This window comes from Lasioglossum baleicum, chromosome 2 (genome assembly GCF_051020765.1).
Source record: "Lasioglossum baleicum chromosome 2, iyLasBale1, whole genome shotgun sequence".
In the NCBI taxonomy this organism is placed as follows: Eukaryota; Metazoa; Arthropoda; class Insecta; order Hymenoptera; family Halictidae; genus Lasioglossum; species Lasioglossum baleicum.
Window position 1 is genome coordinate 15,997,125 of NC_134930.1, and position 22,575 is coordinate 16,019,699.

General features: G+C 43.4%; 1 protein-coding gene across 7 annotated transcripts; it reads left to right on the top strand.

The window, feature by feature from the left end:
* Positions 1-26: 26 nt before the first annotated feature.
* Rbcn-3a (rabconnectin-3 alpha) lies at positions 27-22,465 on the top strand. 7 transcript variants are annotated; one of them, XM_076446876.1, is made up of 41 exons: positions 27-262; positions 599-796; positions 895-1,048; positions 1,152-1,256; positions 1,743-1,955; positions 2,082-2,217; positions 2,303-2,500; positions 2,596-2,777; positions 2,843-3,055; positions 3,144-3,297; positions 3,376-3,740; positions 3,832-4,133; positions 4,278-4,496; positions 4,595-4,885; positions 4,977-5,123; positions 5,199-5,457; positions 5,556-5,800; positions 5,879-6,095; positions 6,458-6,820; positions 7,237-9,564; positions 9,645-9,959; positions 10,039-10,140; positions 10,200-10,361; positions 10,433-10,666; positions 10,779-10,922; positions 11,005-11,237; positions 11,312-11,493; positions 11,544-11,910; positions 12,502-12,750; positions 12,845-13,097; positions 13,169-13,373; positions 13,454-13,724; positions 13,801-13,974; positions 14,423-14,521; positions 16,325-16,411; positions 19,273-19,333; positions 19,481-19,689; positions 20,457-20,601; positions 20,688-20,905; positions 21,512-21,595; positions 21,644-22,465. In XM_076446876.1, exons 1-41 carry the CDS (start codon positions 176-178, stop codon positions 21,770-21,772), a joined length of 10,299 nt encoding a protein of 3,432 aa, XP_076302991.1. In that variant the 5' UTR covers positions 27-175; the 3' UTR covers positions 21,773-22,465. The 7 variants fall into 7 exon arrangements, with proteins under 7 accessions (XP_076302991.1, XP_076303003.1, XP_076302997.1 ...); XM_076446888.1 differs by having other exon boundaries at positions 21,656-22,465; XM_076446882.1 differs by having other exon boundaries at positions 5,565-5,800.
* Positions 22,466-22,575: the final 110 nt, after the last annotated feature.

The window sequence follows — 22,575 nt, forward strand, 5'->3', positions numbered from 1 at the left end:
AATGTGTCGGACTGTGGGCCGTGAGAATCCATTTAAAGATGGCCGCGGATCGAACAACGTCACGTCTTTATAGGTGAAGAAAGTTGTGAAAAACCGTTGACTGTCGCTGTCGCGAGCAACGTTTTTGATTCACGAGTTAGGTTCGAGAATAATGAACTAGTCTTACGAGAGAAATATGAATTGTCATCAAATATTAAGTGGAGCCTGTAATGCAGGAGATCGGTGTTACGCCGTCGGTTCCGTCGAGGGGATCTCTTTTACGGTAAGTTTTCTTACATTTCGAGACAATCACACTGTATACGAGGTTATTTCTACTTTAAGAACGTTTATCCTCCTATCAATGAATTTCATTATTTATACTATATTATTTATGTTATTGCCGTACTGATCAACTAATTAAAATACGAAACATTTCTCAACGTTCTTAAGTTTCAAAGATATTTACGTCTGGTATTTTTTTTATCGTCATTCCAGAGCGAGTAAATAGTTGCTCGTCACGTAGTTTTCCTTCATCTTGATTATCAAGACGTTTATCACACTTTCCTATCATTATCATTATAAACCTTGCACAATGTCATAACAGTATTGTTTGATGCAGGCGTACGCGGCTGGATGCAATATCGTGATTCTGGCTAGTAACTTTGAACGGGTTCAGATAATTCCTGGAGCTGTACACAATTACATAAGAATCAGCTGCTTGGATTGCAGTACTGACACAGGAAAAATAGCAGCAGCCTATGAAAATCAAGTTTGCATTTTTGAGCCGACGCCGTTAATTCATAGCACCTGTTCTCACGTTTGTCTCAATTCTTTTATACTTGTACTTTATCCTTATATATTTTGTCGTTTTAATATCAATTTCATTTGTGTCTTTTGTGTTCAATCGATCCGCAGCAATTGGAATATCGATGGGTGCAAACTGGAAGTCTACAAACGGAATCAAACATCGGTTCTCTGTCGTGGAATTTAGAAGGGACGAGGCTACTAACCGGAGGAGAACTTTTACAATTATGGCATCAAAATATAACCCCTTTTCAGGAAGAGCAATGTAAGCGTTTCTCATTTATCTTGTGTAGCTTAGACGTAAGAATAATCAGCATTGTTCGTTATTACGCCTGTTCCGATCGAAGTAATAGCATCCTTGTCGTTAGTCAAAACAGTAACGTTGTGCGCAGCGGCAAAGGCGAATTTGTCGCAAACAGGAGATACCGTTGCGTCCAGACGAAAAGAAAATACTCAGAACGTTCTTCCAGACCGTGAGTTTGTTTTCGATACGAGCACGAACAATGGAAAAGCTAATTTTCTGAATTTCAATTGCGAGATATATGGCATCATGCGTTTACCGATTACGAGTTTTGCCAATATGTATCTTAAGCTGTGTTTTGAATCGACCAAAACTAAGCGATTCTCTGCTTGCTAACTAAAGAAAATCGATTGGCCTCTGCATACTATGGACGCAGCATCTACTAAGCATATTTGCTTGATCCTTTGACATTTGTATGCTTCTACTTCATTATGTAATTTCATTTCGTTTCATTTCATTCCATTTCATTTCATTTCATTTAACAGAAGCTGCAGTATAACATTTGTCCCCCAAAGTTGATTTCTATTTTATATATTCCCACGAAAGGACATTCTCGTCAGTACTCAGAGTGAAAGAAGAACCCCACCCTGTGTAAATCTGTATTAGACTTTATTGGAAACGGTGAAAGACGTTTGATAAATTGTACGACCGTTTACAGCTGGCGCAGTTACTTTTTCAATTGGCGGAGAAGCGGACAGTCCTGCGCCCGGAGATTCGACCAATGGAAACGAACCAGGGGCTTGGAATTGCGTTTGGAAGTGTCGCACAGCCACACCGGTGCATCTGATGAGTTTTAGTCCTGACGGGACGTTATTCGCGACCACAGGATTTAACGATAGATTAGTTAAAATTTGGTTCGAGAACAAACAATGTAAGATCCTTGTGTGTCTACCAGATATATTATGTGCATGAGATATATCGTTATCGATTGTTGTCGATCGCGTGTTACGTTACGAGAATACAAAGGAAATCAAGAACCGTGTTTAAATTGATTTAGTATTTTCAACGAGGAACGTGGATCATACAAACGTCTCGCAATCTACAGGCAGCGATAGTTACAGCTTCGTTTATGTTGCTCATCCGCGTGCAGTCACACACCTATCTTGGCGCAAGACTAGCAAATACATGCCAAAGTATGTACAGTAGACCATAGCAGCAAAGAATATTTGCGAAGAAAATTAACGATTTTAAAATTAACTTTTCATTTTTCTCCTGCAGGGGTTCCGTTTCCAACATGCTGGTCACATCCTGTAGAGACAATATTTGCCGAGTATGGGCCGAAACGATTCCACCGGAGGTCGAAGGTTTAGCTAATATGAGTCAGTTCGAAGGTTCCGACAGGCATGGTCATCATGGTAAACATCGACATCACAATATGCACAAACATCGATTCATGCAACGGCTGAAACACATGAAGTACGTAAATGGTCGAATTCTTGTCTAACAATAAGTCTAAATCGTGATAACGATTGAACATCCTGGTTTATTTACATTTTTCGTGTTTGGTGTAGAACATGTTTCCATATCCGTCGACACGCGAAGCAACAACATCAGGCCGGTCACGTCATGGCTCCAACCTTACCAACTTTACCCTCGACGTATTCCGTGCACGACTTCCACAATAATTATCAAGGTTCTGGTCACTATCCAGGAATGCATTTCCACTTGGCAGCTAGCATCAACGCGGAAACTGGTAAGAGTTTCGAGAAGGTATTTACCTTGCGAACAATCTACCTCATTTATCCTATTTTATCGTAGACATACCATTAGTACCAAGTTTGATTACCGGAGATCCAGAGAGAGAACCAAATTTTATTCTGCATTGGTTGAACAATAAGGAAATGCACTTTACGATGCAAGCAGAAAGTATTTTGCAAGAACTGACTCGTAAAGTGGTAGAAAAAGAGGAAGGACAGCATCAACAGGATATGGAGAACGCGGAGCATGAATTCGAAGAGGAAGGTCCCTTGAGTGAGCTTCTTCTTTTTTATTGTACCGAATATAATTCCGGCTTGACTCGATTCGATTCGATTCGATTCCATCACTTTGTTTATCGTAGAAAAGGGAGTAAGATTGCAACATCCGCAAAAACCAGGGACCAATGTCCGATCGATGAGCCAAGAGGAACATAGCAGCGACGAACATCACACGACTCATACAGTCTCCTCGCACCACAGTTTACCGCACAGCGTACATTCGCATCAAAGTCTTAGGTACGCTATCTTCGCGTTGAAGAAATTATGGGAACGTGCACGCATGTAACTACGATATTCTTTGTTTTTCGTATTCAGTAATACCACGTCTATAAATTCGATCGCAACGGATATAACATCTTCGATGAATCATGCTCCCGATTCTTTGGACACCACGATAGAGACGTTACTGCGGGATTGGCATCATAATCCGGATCTACTTTTCTCGATTCATCCTATCGATGGTAGTTTTTTGATTTGGCACATCGAATGGTTGGACGAATACCACCCAGGATCGTTTCGACAAGCGCAAATATCGTTCTCGACTCGAATACCTAACGCCTTTCCGCTCGGCGATGCTTCAACGATGAGTCACAATGTATCGATGTACTCTCACAACACCGGCGGTCCTCTGTTAAATATCCGTGAAGTAGCAAAGTCGTCGACGAAGACGTCCACCGACGGTGAGCGATATCATTGGCGTTTTCAAAGATCGCCGTTTTCGAATTCGGAGATTTTGTTCAATTCACAAGATCGAATGTTGTATCGGCGCAGGTGTTGAAATCGCTACACCGTTACCGAGTCTGATCGAACAAGACGAAGAACAGTCGACGCTAACGTCGAAAGCGGGTCAAGAACTGTTAAAAAATATTGAAAACAACATCGACACGCGGGCTGGTCAGAATGCTTCGGGAAAAGAGAAAGAAGGACATCTGGAAACTCGTAAAACGAATCAAGAGACGGTCAACGATTTATTATCGCATCCTAGCCCGATCGTCTCCATGGTGTCGAAGCACTCGAACGGTACATTGAATTTGTGGCAACTAACGTTTGCCGATAGAACGAAATTTTCCCAGGTATTTACTGCAGCAGTTTTGGTTGCTCGATAAAACCGTGCTGCAACATTTTCGATTGCACGTTTCGCTTGCTATAACATACTATATACTCGATATATTATAATATACATAAGAAAACTACATGCAACTTTGCTTCGACAATAGGTATTGAGCATTGGACATGCGTCGAGAGCGTCGGGGCATCGGTTTCGAGTAAACGACATTACGTGTCATCCGGTGTTACCGTTGTTGGTGACAACATCGCATCACAATATGCCGGAATGCTCCGGGTCTCAATGCCGAGATAACGACACAGGTGAAACCTCGAATAACAGGACGGGCTCCGGATTCAACAAAGCATCCCCAAAAGATGTGTCTCCCACTGTGAGAAAAAATTTTTACCGAACTAAAACAGACTATAGAAAATGCCTGGCGAATATCTCGTAAATATTTCATTGCATATTGGCTTCTATTTATTCCAGGGATTTTGCAGCGAGTTGATACTTTGGCGAGTGGACACAGTTGGACCTTTGTCGAAGAGCGGCGGAGTCTCGGAATTGGCGCGTATCAATTCTCCCGAGATTTCGGCGTTCAGCAACGTGGCTTGGATCCCGACGTTACTACCGAGCACTACCTTGGGCAATCTGTCGAATTCTCCGAGCGCGTGTTTCGTTGCCAGCGACGGGGAAAGTTTGAGAGTTTATCAAGCCGTTATCGATGCTAGAACGCTCCTGGCAGAAGTGTCGAGCAGCGAAAGACGAAGCAGAATGATGGTAAACGGAAACGCTCGATCGTTGAGACGAATCCGAATGAGATCTCCCTCGAACACTCTTCTACGCTGATCTATCTTTTTCCGTGCAACAGGATTCGATGTCGAGCCTCTCGACGGACATGTCATCCGACGATGGTGTCAGACAGTCCATTCACTGCAGGATAGAGATAGTGTCGCAACAATCAACAGCGCGACCGGGTTGCGTGATCAAGTTGGATGCTATCGCCGACGCAACGCACGTGAGTACCATCGGAACCGACGAATTGGTGGTTTTACTATTTAACGAAAATATGTTTTCTCAATGTGGAACGTAGGACTGGCAAAACACACAGTTCCTACACGTATTTCAAGAACAGTTGATCACAGGAGATAGAAACGACGACAAACAGTCTGGCGTAAATACGTCTGCGAACGATTTAGGTTTGATGGAGTCTACCTTGGACGCCATGGTAGATTTACAGCAGTCGGCGATCTTCGAAGAACCGTTCTACATAGTAGTTTTGGAAAGAACGCAGAACGGTACAACGGTGCACATGTGGCGGTTGATTATAGCCTCTCAGCCGGAGACCACCGGTACTAGATTCAACAATGTGCACGCAAGCATGTAGAATGTAGAATCAGAGTTCTTCTCTGTCCTTTAATGTTTACGTAGGTATCCCTTGATTCTATAGGGCTGTCAGGATCTATGATGTACGTTCCGGATTCGCATTTGGTGCAAGACGAAGAAGAGGAGGGAGGTACACCCGGGCGATATAATTACTCGGAGGGTAAACGATCTCGCAGACCGAGTCAAACGCGTCGCGACAGTCAAGGTGAATACGATACATTTTTCCACAGACGACCACAAAATAGTCACGTTCGTATCACAACCACGAAAGCTTGTACTCAGGAATTACCGTTGCCGGACGGTGTCGAGGTTGGTAACAATAGCTGTAAACAAGATTCGTAACGTAAACCAGACACTACATACTATGTTTCCCGATTGTCCTCGCAGGTCGTACACGCGGCGCCAGCAGCTGGCCATTTGAGCAGCTCTTCCATATACCCTGCCTGCTTCGCACCGTATATTATAGTGACAGCGTGCAGCGACAGCACGATACGTTTCTGGAAATGTAAAGTGACAAAGAATCCAGGGGACGAGAAGCTCTGTTACGAATGGTGCGAGTGGGAAATGCTGCGAAAGGATCAGGAATCAACGATCGACATTACCGGTACGTTACTCGTTTCCAAGATTGCAAGGTGCGGGATGCGCCGGTTTTTCAGTAGACAAAAGCGCTAGATAAAAGATGAATCTAGGCCGCAGTCGCCCTCAAAAGTTCTATTTTTACGTTTACGAGGAGTAATTTGCATTATTCAGCTACATGTAGCTGTCGCAGCTTTATAATGCAAATTACGCTGCCGAATAATACAAATTACACCTCGAAAACGTAAAAATAGGACCTTTTGAGGACGATTCCCGCCTAGATTCATCTTTTATCTAGCGCTTTTGATTACTGAAATGGTAGGAAGAGCGTGGGCTGGGTCGCGGTAGAATGGCGACGGTTTAGACAACTTTAGGTGAACTTCGTTTCAGGACAACCGTTGAACATAAGCGCTGCGTACAGCGGACGGATCGCGTGCGCGTACAAATACGGCAAGTCGTTTACGCGACCGACAAAGAGCGATCCCGACTCGCGTTACGTGAACCTGTGCGTGGCCATTTACGAGTGCGAGAGCACCGGTGGCAGCGAATGGATCCTAGAGGACACGATACACTTGAAGAACATACATCTGCCGAGAATCGCCGTGGACCAGCATTTGGATCTCAGTTACCTTTACGACAGTAGATTTTTACAAAAGAAACAGAGGCTCACCCAAGTGTTGCAAACGCTCAGCCACGAAGACGTACGATCGCCGAGGAACGGCGACAATGGTGAAACCACGAAATCAACTGCAGGTAAGTGGAAAGAATGACTGTCCGTAAAATACAGCAAAGAGCGCAACTCAACGCTATAAACGGCCAGATTCTATTGGTTTCTGTAGATAATAATTAGACATCGGATCTTTATGCAAAATAAAAATTTTCCACCTGAATTGCAACAAATCGAAGTGACCTAGAGATTTAATTTCTCTCCTAATATGTTGAATAGCTTGAAAATAATATAAAAGTATTTTTAAACTCGTCTAATGTCTTTAATGTTTTAAATTACACCTACTCATTTTTAACACAATGCATAAAATCCGCTGTCTAATAATAATAAATCACAATTTGTATACGTTCTATACGTTCAAGCGCGCGATTACAGTAGAACGAAAAAAGAAAACCAGTAGATCAGCAAGTTACTAACAGCTGTGTTGTCACGGTTCCGAAAGGTCTGCTGGCTGTTCCCTCGTTCAGTACGCTTCAGTCTCTGCGAAAGTCGATCATAGAGAACGGCAACACCTGCCCGCTCACGCAGAAGCATCTGGTACAGTTGGACTGGGTATCGAAGGAGGATGGTTCGCACATCTTGACGGTTGCTGTGGGATCGAAGATTATGTTGTTTACACCGGTCTGCTCGGATCTCGCGCAAGCCAATATGAAAGCGATGAAAGAGTCGCAGAGCACCAACCGACCGATATTGAGGAAGGCGTCGTCGTTGGCGCAACCGCAATTCGTTGACGAGATCCGATGGATGAAACTACGAAAAATCGAGCTGACCACGGCTGACGGGCTTCCGCCGTTGCCTATGCAAATATCTTGGGTGAGGGATGGGATTTTGGTTGTCGGCATGGATTCCGAGATGCACGTTTACTCGCAATGGAAACCGAATCCGCAGAACGAGTGTTTCCACTCGAATCTGCAGCACCAAGAGTCGGACGAGTTTCAAGCAAGCCGAAATCTACGGGACGAAGATCTGCGGACGTTGGCGCACGAAACGTCGCAGAGGCGACTGGCGAACGTGTCGTCGATGCCACATCTTTCTCGGGTCAGCAGTATCAACTTGACGATGCTAGACGCGAAGAAGAAACGAGGAATACAAAGCGAGAATTTGAACTTCGATTATATGCCGGACTACGGTCTGTTCGAAGCATCGCGAATTGCTTGCCCGGTGCTGCCGCAGTATCATCCGAAACAGTTGATGGAATTGCTGAATTCCGGAAAGATCCGATGGGTGAAAGCCATATTGGCGCATCTGGTCAGATGCATAGGAAGTTCCTGCCCGTTGAGAACGGACGAAGATAGTCTGAGGCAGCGAGGTGGAGGCGGTGGTGGTGGTGGAGGCGGCGGTGGCGGTGGCGTCGGTGGCGGAGGTGGAGGAGGCGGTGGATGGTCCCGATCAAGGACAATGTCGGTCAGTTACGTGGGCACCACGTCTCCTCTGGAGTCGAGAGGTTCAACTACGCAGATTCCGGAAGAGCTGATGCTGGATTACGCGGAGATAACTTCGATATCGCCGCTGCCTCTCTGGACGTTGTTGATCGCAGACAAAGAGACCCACCTGATGCATTCGCACAAGAATGAGGATAAGCAAGACAATTACAACGAACTGTTCGACAACAACCTGGACGAAGACGAGTCGTTGGACGACATGCTGGAGGAAGATTTCGACTGCGCGCGGCAGAAGGATAGACGTTCCTCGGTCCCGGAACGGCAAGGAATATCTCACTTCGGACCGAGACAAGGTAGATTGCTCTCGCGGTTGTTGACGCACACCCATTTGCCCGGCCTTTCGAGTCTCGATCAGATGCACCTGCTCGCTCTGGCCGATACCGTGTCAACTTGCAACGTCGATTTTGCGGAACGATTCGCGATAGACGCCGCAAAGAATGCGATCGCGAAGGAAAACTTGACCGGCGTTCCCGACGGAACGACTGTCTCGATGGACTCGTTGGACGATTGCGGCCTCAGATTCTTATTGGCCATGAAGCATTACAACTACTTGATCCGTTGCCTTCCACTCGCTCAAAGAGCGCAATTCCAAAAACAAGGAGTATCCTCGAACAACCTCGTTTGGGCGTTCCACTCCGAATCCGAGGAGGAACTGCTCGGCTTGATACCTTCTTACGCGAAAGGCCAGCCAAAGTGGAGCGTGTTGAAGGAGCTTGGCGTAGGTTGGTGGATCAGAAGCAACACCGTGTTGAAACGGTGCGTAGACAAGATCGCGAAGGCGGCTTTCCAAGAGAAACAAGAACCCCTCGACGCAGCGCTCTATTATCTCGCCATGAAAAAGAAGAGTCTGGTCTGGGGACTTTTCCGAAATAAGAAGGACGATAGGATGACCGCCTTCTTCTCGAACAATTTCACGGAGGATCGTTGGAGGAAGGCAGCCTTGAAAAACGCTTTCGCTTTGCTCGGTAAACAGAGATTCGAACATGCCGCAGCCTTTTTTCTTCTAGCGAGCGCGCTCAAGGACGCTATCGACGTTTGTTTGCACAAATTGAACGATATTCAGCTCGCCATGGTCATCGCTCGGCTCTACGAGGACGACACCACTTCTCCGAATATGAGAAGATTGCTCTACGAAGAGATTTTAGGTTGCGACAAGGAAGGACAAAATCAAGACATGAACAAGGCTCATCCGGATCCGTTCCTGCGTAGCATGGCTCTGTGGATCCTGAAGGATTACACAGGATCGTTGAATACGTTGCTCTTGACGAACGTCGGAACCCTGCATTCGCAGTACAACGACGAATCCGATAAACCCGAAGGTGCAACAGGTACGAGGAAAATATTACACGACACATTTCACAGTTTTTATATCTTGGTACTCCAGCTGAACTTTCGCCGATCGTTTCAGCGAATCCAAATGTTTTCAACTTTTACGTCTACCTTCGAACGCACCCGTTGCTGATCAGACAATACATCGCGTCTACCGCTCAAGACAAAAGGAAAGGACATTCGGTGGTGATATCCGGATTTAGTTACGGCGCGGATACCAAAACCCAGCCTGACAAGCAACTAACCTTGGAAGACAGCATCACCCCGTTGGAAAGGCAACTGTACTTCACTACGGCCCACGCACACTTCAAAGCAGGTTGTCCCGCGCTTGCTCTCGATGTCCTGTCCAAGTTACCCAGCAAAGTAATGGACACCAATTGCGAGGATTCACCTAGTAAGTGGAATGTTGCGTCGCTACACGACTCTTCTGCTTGTAGCGTTGTTCTTCTTCTCTCGTTTACTTTGTCTCGAAGGTCTACTTAACAGCCCGAGCAAATCCCGAAGGCAGGATTCTCAAATAGATACGGGTATCATTACCTGGGACCACCAACTACAGCAGACAAACGAGAGCGCAGGTACGTACTTATTTGTTCAGACGGATGATTGATCGAACGCTGAAGCAACCCAACTTTAGGTTTGTTCGACTGGTCCGAACCTGCGAGCCGTAAAACCGAAGACGAATTGGTGTTGAACTGGGAGGACGACGCCAACGAAACCAACGATACCGACAGTCCCCCCATGAGCATGAAACTAGACGGAAAGGAGACCGACGACAGCAAATTGCCGGATAAAGAGGGTGAGAGTGAGCGAGCTTTTATCGTTGAATCGTGAAAGCGCAAACGATCAACTTTGCGTCGTTATTCGCAGAGAAAAATGGGAAAACGTCTAGTCAGTTGGATATTATGGCGCAGCAATTAAAATTTGTTGCCTGTCTGAAAATTCTAATGGAAGAATTGTCAACGTTGGCAACGGGTTTCGAAGTGGACGGAGGCCAACTTCGATATCAACTGTACGTGTGGCTGGAACGAGAAGTTGACGCCCTCAGACAGCTTTGCAGTTACAGTATCAACTCGGACGGAGACGCGTACAATGTCTCGGAATGTAAGTACTATTCTAGTACGACTTCTAGCCTCAAATACGATACTGCTTATGATACGTCGTAAACGCTGTACGGTTCGAAGTTGATCGTAGCGATCGTATCTATTGCTCGTAGACGAGGGAGGAAGTATGGTAGATGACATACAATCGCACAGCAGGCCTGGTGAACAGCCGACGTTGCACGAGATATTAGTTGCCGACAAATTAGACTTCGAGGCTAAAGTGCAGAGAGCCGTGCGAAGAAAGAAATGGTTGAAAGGTGTATATCTTATGCTTGATACATGCGTATACGAACGCAATGGAGTCCTTCACATAAAATTTTGCTTGAACGTCGATTTCAGCCAACGAGACTCTTCTGCGGACGTTGCTTTCCTATTGTTCGTTGCATGGAGCATCTGGTGGAGGTTTGGCGTCAGTAAGAATGGAACTCGTCCTTTTACTGCAAGAGCTGCAACAAGAAAAGACACAACAACAACTGCTCAGTCCTCTACCGTTCCCCACCACGCTGCCTCTGCTGAGCGCCAGCGTGGCTTGTAACAAAACCGTCGTAGCAGATCCAGTCAGACACTTACAGGTATGTAAAAGTGTTTAAAAATGTTTAAAAGTGTTTTACAGACAACACGATTAATACCATTTTCTTCTTTTTAGTCGCTCGCGCACGACATGTTGCAAACGTTGGTAGAATTACGGAAACCGCCGATGCCGACGAGAAATACGCACTACAGCGAAGTATTTATAATGAGGGACTTAGCGGTTGCTCTGAGCGCTTGTATCTATCAGTCGCTCTGCGATTCCGATACGTTCGTCATGAAACATCAACAACCAGACAGGTAAGTTCCACGAGACTATCGTTAATTCGGTATTGACCGCCGTCGTATAGTTTTCCAGCTGTCGTCGAAGTGGAAGCGTTCTCCGGTGGCCACTTGGTTGCCTCGAATCGACAGCACCGACGATACTCGACGGACGATGGCGTGTGCATCAACACGACACCCTCCAAGTGGCCTGGCGTGACAAACTTGCGGTCCCTACTAGCACGCGAGAAAGACGAGGACACGCCGAAGTTGAACATTCTTCTCTGCGAAGCTTTCATGGCAACCTACATGAGCTTGTTCGTTTACGCTTTATGGAGTTGCGACAGCCACATTCTCTTCAGGCTCGTGGGACAATGTTTCGACAACAGTACTTGGTCTTGTCTCTTCGGAGGCGGTGTCAAAAAATTACTGCGAGTCGCGAGCACTACGAGTCAGGTAAAAATATTATGTAGGGTAAAGGTGCCAGTTACCAGATATTTAGTGGCGACTTGAAAGTTTTTTATTAATTTGAAGGCATTCTGTAATTTATTTTGCATTATTTGTGATAAGCTAGTGATTACCAACCTTTCTTCTGTATCGTCAAATTTTTCTGGACGGTTTTGTTAAAAAGTAAAAGAAATATTAAAGTTCTATTCACCGGACACAAGAAATTTGTGATAACAAATTAATTACTTAATTTTTTTTATACTGTAGCACAATAAAATCATTATTTTATTATTCTTTGGTGTTTTACAGTTTCTTAGCATTTTCTAAAATCGGAAACTAAACAATTATTATTCTAATACTTTTGATTTATATACGAAAGGGAAACATTAATTTTATTTTTAATAATAAAGTAATGCTAGGTACTTCATGTTATTTTTGTAATTTCGAATCGTAATTATTTTATAATTGTAATTTCGAAAAAGATTGTTTGTGTTCGATAACCGGATGGGGCACGGTAACTGGTCCTTTCACCCTATGCACAATATATAATAAGCTTCTGTACGGAAATTTAATATTTCGTACTTGTCTGAAACTGGTCAGGCTGGTGGATCGGCAATGGGAGCTGGAGCGGTGGAAAAATCGGGCGATGGTACCTCCAACGAAGCGCAAACCACCGCGGGAGCTGTATGGAATACCATGACGTCGTTGACGAAACAGCGAGTAAAGCTGAATATGAAACTATTGGGTCAGTTCACCGGTCAACAACCAAACATGAAAGAGGACAAGCCCACTTACAGAGAACAGTTTGTACCGCCCCAAATGAGCATGGTTTCATACTTTTTAATGAAGGTAAGTTATATTATTATATTTCATTCGTATGACTGTACTTTTGACTGACTTGATTCTTCGTTGTTTTTGCTTCTTTGTGCTTCCACGGAGTTAGCCGCAGATAGATAGCGAATACGCGGACGAAATCGATTACGATTCGTCCGACTCGGCCGTGTCGGACTTGGATTCGTCCGAAGACGAAGAAGACGTGTTCGACACCAATTCGAAGCCAAAGATCAAACCAAAGGACAATACGGAGCACTCGAATCCGAACTCGCATAGTTGGTGCGTTATGCGATTAGCTATAGTGAAGATACTGCAGAGGCAACTTCAGGACTTCTTGAACGTCGCTGGCATAGAGATGCAAGGTACGTGCAGTTAGGCGATTACGAAAGCTCTCCGTTCGATGTCGAGTAAAAAACGACGACGTTTTCTTCAGAATTACCCGTTAGCAGCCCGTTGACTCACGGAACGTTGGCGGTGGTAGCCCAGTGGCAGGAAACGTTGCGCGAGGAATTAGACAACAAGGGACCACCACCGATCAATTACATTCCTGGGTGTGCACCCGACCCAACGCCTACACCAGGAAAACCGGCGATACACAAGTATCGATCGTTACTAGAGAGAGGCAATACACCGTTCAAGTAAGATGGGGATTCAATCGATTCCAAGTATACAAACCAAATCAATCAACCAATCAACTTGTTCTTTCTTTCCTGTTCAGCACGCGGTTGGCATCGGCAGCTCCGGCCAATCGACTCTGGTGTTTCTTGATCAGGCAAGAACTGGTACAGGATATATTCATACGAGCCGTGTTCGGGAAACGAAGATCGCTGTCGTCGATACTGGAGAGCAATCACAGCGCGATCGATCATCTGAATCGTGGAACTATGACGGAAGACAAGGGTAGCGACAGCGGAACTACGAGCTTACCTGAGCCTGTCCGTATCATCCACAAGGAACAGGATAGCATCAGCGCTTTTTGTCTGAACCAGGTGACTTATTCATCACGTGGAAACTGAGTTTCCTCACTGTGCGACAAGCGATTGCATCCACGGTATTCCGTTTCAGGTGAATCCAGGTCTAATGGCGTTGGCTACGCCGCGCGAAGTTCAAGAGATGAATATATCCTTGTTGCTCGAGCTGCCGTCTTGGTTGGAAGACGAATGCGAATTCGATCTAATCAATCTCAACAAACAGCCGGAGCCGGAAGCGGTGCAACCAACCAGTTTCTTAGTTATTCAGGTAAACATGGAAATCCACAAATTGATTTTGCAACATTTAACATTTTAACATACTACAGTAAAGTCGCCATCTAACAATAAGCGTGACAGAGAATTGACAACTACGAAACTTCTTTATTTTTCATTATTTTTTTTTTTATGGAACTTTCACCAACTTATTTGTGGCACTTTTCTGATTAAAATGACACTAAACACGATATAATTTTAACTGTATTTAGTAATTCAATTGACGGTATGCAGTAAGTTTTCGGCCACGCGGTCCATGTTTACTTGCTGTCCTTTTCTAAGTTTGGCGCGGTCGACGCGGCCACAGAAAATAGTATCCCCTCACTATCTATGTCACAGCACAGAACCGAGAATCAGCTTAGATGGCGATTTCACTGTGTCTCGATCTCTATCTCCGAGCTATGCGATTTCAAAGAATAAATCTTGTTTATTTTTCCGGGTAGACTGCAGCGGATCGACCTATGCTCGCTCAGAGTCCGCAGAACAACAGTCCGCAACCCCAGTCCGGCATCGCTAGTCAGAGCGGAAGAGGAGCCAGTGTGGTAAGTTATCCTCAAGATTTCTCACCTGTCGACCATGCAACTCGCGATTGCAATTCAAATACATATCGTGCACTCTTCGATCGTATGTTTGTCGATTGAAATCTCACGTATCGTATCGGATCGGACCGTACCGTGTCGTGTCGTGTCGTGACGTGTCGTATCGTGCGTGTCGTGTCCTTGCTCCGGCCTAACCCAGATGATTCTGATACTCTTCACCTGTCCGATGTTCTCTACTCCGTATGTACATAGTCATGTATTTTCGAATTCTCCTTCTGTCTCGCGCGACGTTACGTACCTCAGGAATGTTTGGATTAAACGAATAATTCGTGTACGGAGAGCTAAGCGACGACTTATCGTTTCGGTCACCGGTATTCAGAATTTCATTCGATCGCTTTATCATTCACGATCTGCGAAATTCAATTATCCCGGTTTCGACGAAACGCACGCGTAACTAATTCGATTCGTTTCGACGCGAAAATTTCCAACCGACCGGGCACCGCTTTTACGGAAGTCGTGCGAAAGTTCGTATGTTTTCAAAAGCAACAAAACCTTTGAAAACCTGCGAAAAGCACCGGACAACGTGTTTTGCGATGTCTTTCGTTTCTGTCTCTCTTCGAGAAGGATATTCAAAGAAACCGATCGACTCACAGTGGTTTGCTTACCCTCGAAAACGACAAAATTTACTAAAAATATTTCAAATATTTCTATCGTAGATCTACTATTCGATCATCGTATAATCTCTGTAGTTGGAATCGATGGATTTCCAGAAGCAAAGAACAAGCTACCTATCGTGCATTTATTTGTGCGGAAAGATTCATACAAAATATTGAACGTTGGCATGCTATGCTCGTGAATCGTTGAACCACAACGAAGCATCCGACTTCGTTCGCTTCGAAAGAATCGTCTTACAGTGGGTTTCCCCGCGTTTGCACCACTGTGCGTCGTTGCATGGCATCTGAAAAAAAGTTCGCATTACATAAACCACATTTTAAAACGCGTGGCTGAAACACGGCTACTTCGAGGCTTGTTTCTTGAGAAGGATCATAGAATGCGCGCGGGCACGCTTATGCTGGAGCTGCGAAAATGTCTTTCTTCTAGTCGCGAAGAGAAGAAGAAGAAGAATTATTATCGTCTAAGAGTTCCTAACGTTCCGTGCATTCTATATATTAATGCTAAACGACATCAATTTGGAGAGCTTCATTGTTCATTTCATCTCTTCAGTTGATAAACAGTTTGCCTGTTAATATGTCTACACCCATCGTCGATATGGTGACGTATCAACGATTAGAACGACGATAACAACGAACAAAAAGCACTAATTCGTTCTGAAACGCTTGTATTGTTGATCATCTGGTAAGCGTAGCTCTGGTCGCTGCTTCGACTTGAACACTTCCATTATAAAAGAATAGAATGTATTTTTGCACTGCACTCTCATCGTCGCTCTAATCGCTTCTCGCAGCTTCAACATAAACGTACCCTAAAAGGTATGACACGTGTGTTGCGTATTCATTGATTACCGTACATTCTAATTAATCAAAAAAGAGAGCGAGAGAATGAGCAAGTAAGAGAAAGAGAGAGTGAGTGAGAGTGAGAGAAGTCAAGATCGCGAGAAGGAAGCCTCGACAGCTGTAATTGGTTTCAACAATGCCGATAAGTAGTCATTGAGTAGCCGTCGCACTGGGTCACGTCAGAGTAGCACAACTGGTGACAGACAACATGTTCCTTGTTCAATGCTTGCCTAACGTGTAACTTGGTTCGCGTCTGACCGACGTCACTGACCTGGTGGCTCGTTCGCTCGCTCAGATGAAGGGGATGCCCGCTTTTCCTGGCTCCCACGACCTGCGTTTCTGTCAGTTTGTTGCCGATAGAAGCAAACACTTGTTGCAGCCGGTGAGACTAACTTCTAACAGAACTCTAGCCTGCATAATGATATATTCTATAATAGTATTTTAGTGCCAGTTTCGCATTCGGTACTTTCTTTCATTTTTTCCGGTTTCGTTTTTTAATCACTCGTCGCCGTCATCACCGTCACCCTCATCATCATCATCGTCGTTGTTGCCACGGTCATCGCCATTACCACCAACGTTCTCTCATTCATTTTATCGTTTCTGCATTACCTATTTATTCGTTCGTTCGATCATTCGTCCCTTGTTCTATTTATTTGTTTGCCAACGATTCACGATTTGCTCTAGTTCTTAATATCATAAGGGTACTTGTTCACCCAGTGTTGCTTCTCGCATCATAGAACCGTGTTCGAATCCTGTTGCGATCAAACTGGCTAATCTTGATATTGCTTTTCACGATTGTTGGTACAATAGCTGTTTATAAATATTGACAGAACACGAGGAAAACTTATACATACAAGCCTGCAATGCGTTTTATCACCGCTGTCTCTACAGGCCGAAACATGTGATGTGGCAACACTGCATGCAGACAGAATCAGTCCGATCAGCTGATCCGAGTTCAAGTCACTTCCAATTGGACTGAGACACATTTTCCTTGAACATTAGGGGTGAGCGGGTACCTAAAAATTTCGGATATGAAAACTATTTTATTTTAAATTTCTAAATGCGAGTTGAATACTCTTTACACCTGATTTTTTTATTGTCATCGACAATAACAGCAATATTGCAATTACTATTCAATCCAACAGTGATTGAAGAAAGAGTAAAATCCGATTTTATCGGATTCGGGTTCCCAACCCGATTTCGACTTCGGGTACCCGCCCACCCCTATTAAACATACCGATACCTCGTAATCGATTTGTTTTGACAAATGTTTAAGTTCTAGAAAGACACTTGTTTGCCGTTTGTACCATTCTAATTGCCAATCGAACACTTTACAAGCCTGTACTCTAAAACCTAGTATCCTTGACACATTTCAACGCGTCTAAACGCTCACGAATGTTACGGACGAGCGACCGTTCTATCTTACAAGAAGCAATAGCGACAAGTAATGATCGTATCACAGTATTTACATCGCATCGTATCGTGTGAAGGAACGTGATCGTTCTCTGCAGTTGATCGTTATTCTATGTAGATTTTATCGTATAAGCCACTAGTATTATTTTCATTCATCGTCATTCATTATCGATAGTATTCGAACCGTAAACTCACACTATTGCGTTCCGCCGATTGAAACAATTCAAAAAGGAAAATGGAACATGAAATCAAAATTTTTGATTCGTTCTTAATTTGGTGTATTTTCATTTTCTTGCGCATACGTACGCGTACATACATACATACATGCATACATATAGAGAGAGAGAGACACATAAAAACCATACAGATTAAAGAGATGGAAATTTCGCGCGTTTCCGTGTTGGATCAATTTCCTATTCTCCTATTGGACGAGAACGCTCTGCAAATTGTTTGAAAACTGAAAGAACTTTAGCGATCGATGACACTAAGAAATTGAAAAATTTTCCTCTCGTAACGTTGCATGCGTAAACAAAGTTCCCTTCGTATATAGAAATTCCGAGCATCTTGTTCATTTTGAATGTCGTCCGTAGTATCTAGGCGCTATTATGCTTTCCATCCAGCCGCGTTACAAGCAAACTACACACTCCAACAAAAAATTCAACTCTTTTTAGTAATTGCTGAACCAATTTGGTGTTGTACAGTGCTGTTAAACAGTTCCGAATCTTGGAACACCGCGAGGTCTACTAGATTTTTCTGTAATTTCGAATCGATTCGACTGTATTTGACGTATGTGACATGGCAACACCGCATATAGGCGGAGCATCAGTCCGATTAGCTGGTCCAACTTCAGATCGGACTGAGGCAGCGTTGCCAAATTGACAATGTTCCGGCCTGCACTAGAGACGAACGCAAACGGAAGCAAACGAAAAGCAAAGACAGACAGCGATCTATTCTAGTAGACCTTGAGGGATCGCAATGCGATCAGCTTTTGCCTCGATCGTTGAAATGGACTGGACAACGTCTCTGTGAACGTGAATACGAATAGACCAAAGTAAACTTTCGGAAAATATACATACGGTAAAGTCGTGATCTAGCTCCCATCGCCTGTTTCGATCAGGGACAGAGATCGTGTAGGGAAACTATTTTTTATGACTGCGTTAATCGCGCCAAAAGTACAAAGGATGCCGAACGTAGAAAAGGACTGCATGTAAACACGGACCGCGACAGTGATCGTGGAGATCCTCAGAGATCCTCAAGGACCTAGATCGCGACTTTACTGTACATGTGTGAACTTACGATAACACGACGTGCAATTACATCCGATCGATCGAGAAGACCACGAGTGTTCGCGTACACGTCCACGGAGCGACCACTTAGTCCTAGCTTAATGAATCCTAGTCTCTCGATGATACTTCGAGAAATCAAAGAACAACTTTCCCCACCTAGCATGACGGAAACCGAAACATACAGCCCAACTAATTGCGCGACTGTTTCACACTTTAGGTATGAGTCAATACTGTATCGTGTACCTTAATTGTGCGTATGCGGCAAGCATACATTTCTCCTACATTTACCCTTTTCTTTTCTCTCATGTTTTTCTCTCTGATTGCATTTTAATATACGCGTGTAGTCTAATGTTTACGTTCGATTTTTCCCTTGATTCGATGTTGATTTTTCTCCCTTGATCTCACCCCTGATTTTCCGTCGATCCCCCTTGATTTCTCACGAGAATTTTCTCAAAATATACTTGAAATTATCAATTGCGAAACATGGAAATGACCGGGGACTGTGCAACCACAACTTAATTCTGGCTTTGTTTTGTTCGAACAGATCTTGAAGCATAGAATCGACGGCATTAGGAGAATCTCGTCGCATCCACTGTTGCCGTTGTGTAAGCATACCGTTTGTTAAGCTAGCCTCTCTCGCAATCAGTCTTGCAAAACAATTGCCTCGTTTTCTCGTCGAGGAATCGTGAAATATCCGCCGAAATGAAACTGATCAATTTTTACCGGCGGCTTTGTCGTCGATCCGCAAACAGACCTGACTGGTTCGCAAGATGGATCGGTCTCGCTTTGGGAATGGGGACATCAGACTGCTGTGGCGACTCCAAGACAAGCGGGAACCTTTGCGAAAGTGACGCGCGTGCGATTCTCCCAGCACGGGAATAAGTTTGGTGTCGCCGATTCCGACGGACATCTCAGCCTCTTTCAAGTAGCCTGCAGAGAAGGAACTTCTCGTCCCTTTTTCGTAAGAGTTTTCCACGCTCGCGCATTACCCATCGTATACGTAGACAATACAATAGATTAGGTCATCCCATAAGACTTATGGCATAGTCATAAGTAGACTGCGGTTCTTTATGCAAAATAAAAATTGTCTGCATCGACTGCAAGAAATAGGAACTAAATTGAATGTTATTTCTTCCCTTAATGCTTTTAATAGAGGAGAAATTATATATTGACATCTTCAATTTTTAAAATTTTTCAACGATTTTGAATTTCATCTTCTCAATTTTGCTATAAATGCATGAAGACCCGTAGTCTAGTCATAAGTAGTCTTTCTGCTAAAATGCTAAACATGAATATTTTAACGCTCGTCACGTTAAGACACAACTTATTGGATGATCTGTAATACTACTGTAATACTATACGTAACTGTAATACTACTGTGCAAAAGGAAGAAGCACCCGGCTATATTTAATAGAAAAGCGTAAAAAATCAAATAAGAACACAGTAAGTTTTGAAAAAGGATTCTGCTGTTTAATTGAATAGTTCTAAGAATATGTGTTATTACGGATTATCTAATACTTTATATGCAACAAATCAATTATTGTACAATACAATTTCTACATAAAGATATTGTTTGTCATTATATCTTATAATTATGCTGGGTGCTTCTTTCTTTTGCACAGTAGTGTATGTACATTTCTGATGCAATGCAATGCAATGCAATATGACAGTTGAGTAACGCAACAGCTGTCTATGACTGTGAATCACATATCGAATTTACATTTTCAGAACTATCAGTGCCATAGCAAAGTAACGGCCGATTTTGTCTTCCTCGGCGCGTGCAGTTTAATAGCGACTGCCGGCCATGGTTCCGAAGGACGTAACGTTGCACTTTGGGACACTCTACTTCCGCAAAATAAATCTTTGATTCAAGGCACGTTGTTTGATCGTATTATCGTTTTATATTGTACGTTCCAGTCATTTTTCACGCATTCAATCGAACCTGTTTCCCTTCCGCAGGGTTTACGTGTCACGACCAAGGCGCCAGTTCATTGATACTCGCTCCTCAGCATCAGCTGCTGATCAGTGGTGGGAAAAAGGGTGACATTACTATATTTGACGTTCGACAGCGGCAACAACGTCACCGTTTCCAAGCCCACGAATCGGCCATCAAGTGTTTGGCTCTTGATCCGCACGAAGAATTTTTCGTGAGCGGAGCAGGAGATGGTGACATCAAGGTACAAGTATCTTATAAGTAGACTGCGGATCTTTAGGAAAAATAAAAATGTTCTGCATTGATTCTGGGGGAAGCAGTGATCAAATAAAAATTGATTTCATTCCTTAATGACTTTGTTACATTACAATGACACACGTTAAACTATCCATTTAGAATATATTTTCACTAAAAGAAGGTGCTAAGTTCGTTTAATTGTCGAGCAACAACGGCTCGTCACGGAACGTGTTAAAAACAACATTACAATATTCTGAGATTTTTCTGTTCTTTTACTGTTGTATATTTCACCCAACCAATTTCTTCGTAAATGCATAAAGATCTAAGTATACTTCTAAGAACCTCGATTATCTGGGCCTCTGATGTTCGAATTCTTTATCGTTTGGATACTTTCCACAAAGAATTAGTTTTGCGTTAAACCAACCCATACGCTACACGATCTACTGCACACTTCAATAAGGATTAAGTTCAGCACTGTAACTATGTAATTGTTTTATTATCCGAACAATCATGTTCCACTAATTTCCACGGATAATCGAAGTTCTACTATATAGCGGTCGAATAACTTTATTATACTTGGCTTACACGCACTCTTGTTTTGTTTCTCCTTTAGATATGGGGTTTGACCGTCCACTCTCTGCTTTATTCTTTCCCTGGAGAACATCCTCGGTCTAGCTTTTTCAAAAACATTGGACAAGTAAGTAAATCGACAGGTCGGCAGTTTTCGCAAAATAATAACGTCAAGAACGTTTTTCAGGGCGTGACGCAGCTGCACGTTGATTCCGCGGGACGTTTGTTTTCCTGTGGCGCGGATGGTTCTATGAAAGTTCGCCAGTTGCCGGAACGAGATTGTGTTGTGCACACTTTATATTAGAATAATGGAAACATGCTAATTAATCCCTTCTAAACGAAACGATTTCAATGAAAATATTTAAATATTGAATATTATACATAAATGTGTATATTCCTCGTAAATACTTCTTGCACGATATTCTACGACAAATCAGTTTCTCCTTTGTCGAATCACGAATGATGAACCACCCATGTATTTCATTGTTCTTTTCTCTCGGTGAAATTTTCCTTCGGTTGAATTCACCGAGAATGTAATATTCTTTTCAAAGGATTCGTATAATTTGCTACCGATATTGTTCGTTTCTGTTTACTTCCCGAACGTTTTGTGATGCCTTTAAATACTACATATACCTTATTATAACCATCATTTGTCACCCTTGAATGTAGTATGTATTATATGTATACGGAAATATTTCTATATTTCGAGTGCGTGTAAAGTTTCAGAAAGTACTCCAAAGTTAGCCTGAAATTGTTAATAGCGCGTGTTAAATAAATATTGAGACTTGTATTTAGTATTGTGAAGTTACCGTTTCGTTACAAACAGCAATTTATTGTATTTACGCGTGGTAGTATTATTATGATATTATTGTAACGGGATACATTTTTAAAAAGAGCTTTTACCATGTAAAGAAACATTTACCGCAGATACGCTGAATTATATAGTATTCGATGAATATGTACATTGACGATGGCAATGAAACCACAAATGAAAGCAGTTGTTTTTATGTTACTCCGCACCCAGTTGTCCTTATCAGTTTTACGTTGATTAAAACTGATATTTAGAAAATAAAAAAAAAGAGAGAGTGTGGGATACGTTATCGTTAC

Excerpts from the sequence above, each read along its gene's own strand:
- Rbcn-3a (XM_076446876.1), top strand. The coding sequence starts at position 176 with ATGAATTGTCATCAAATATTAAGTGGAGCCTGTAATGCAGGAGATCGG. Across the intron at positions 13,725-13,800 it reads GCGCTTTTTGTCTGAACCAG|GTGAATCCAGGTCTAATGGC; the intron begins GTGACTTATTCA and ends ATTCCGTTTCAG. Across the intron at positions 21,596-21,643 it reads TTTTCAAAAACATTGGACAA|AACGTTTTTCAGGGCGTGAC; the intron begins GTAAGTAAATCG and ends AATAACGTCAAG.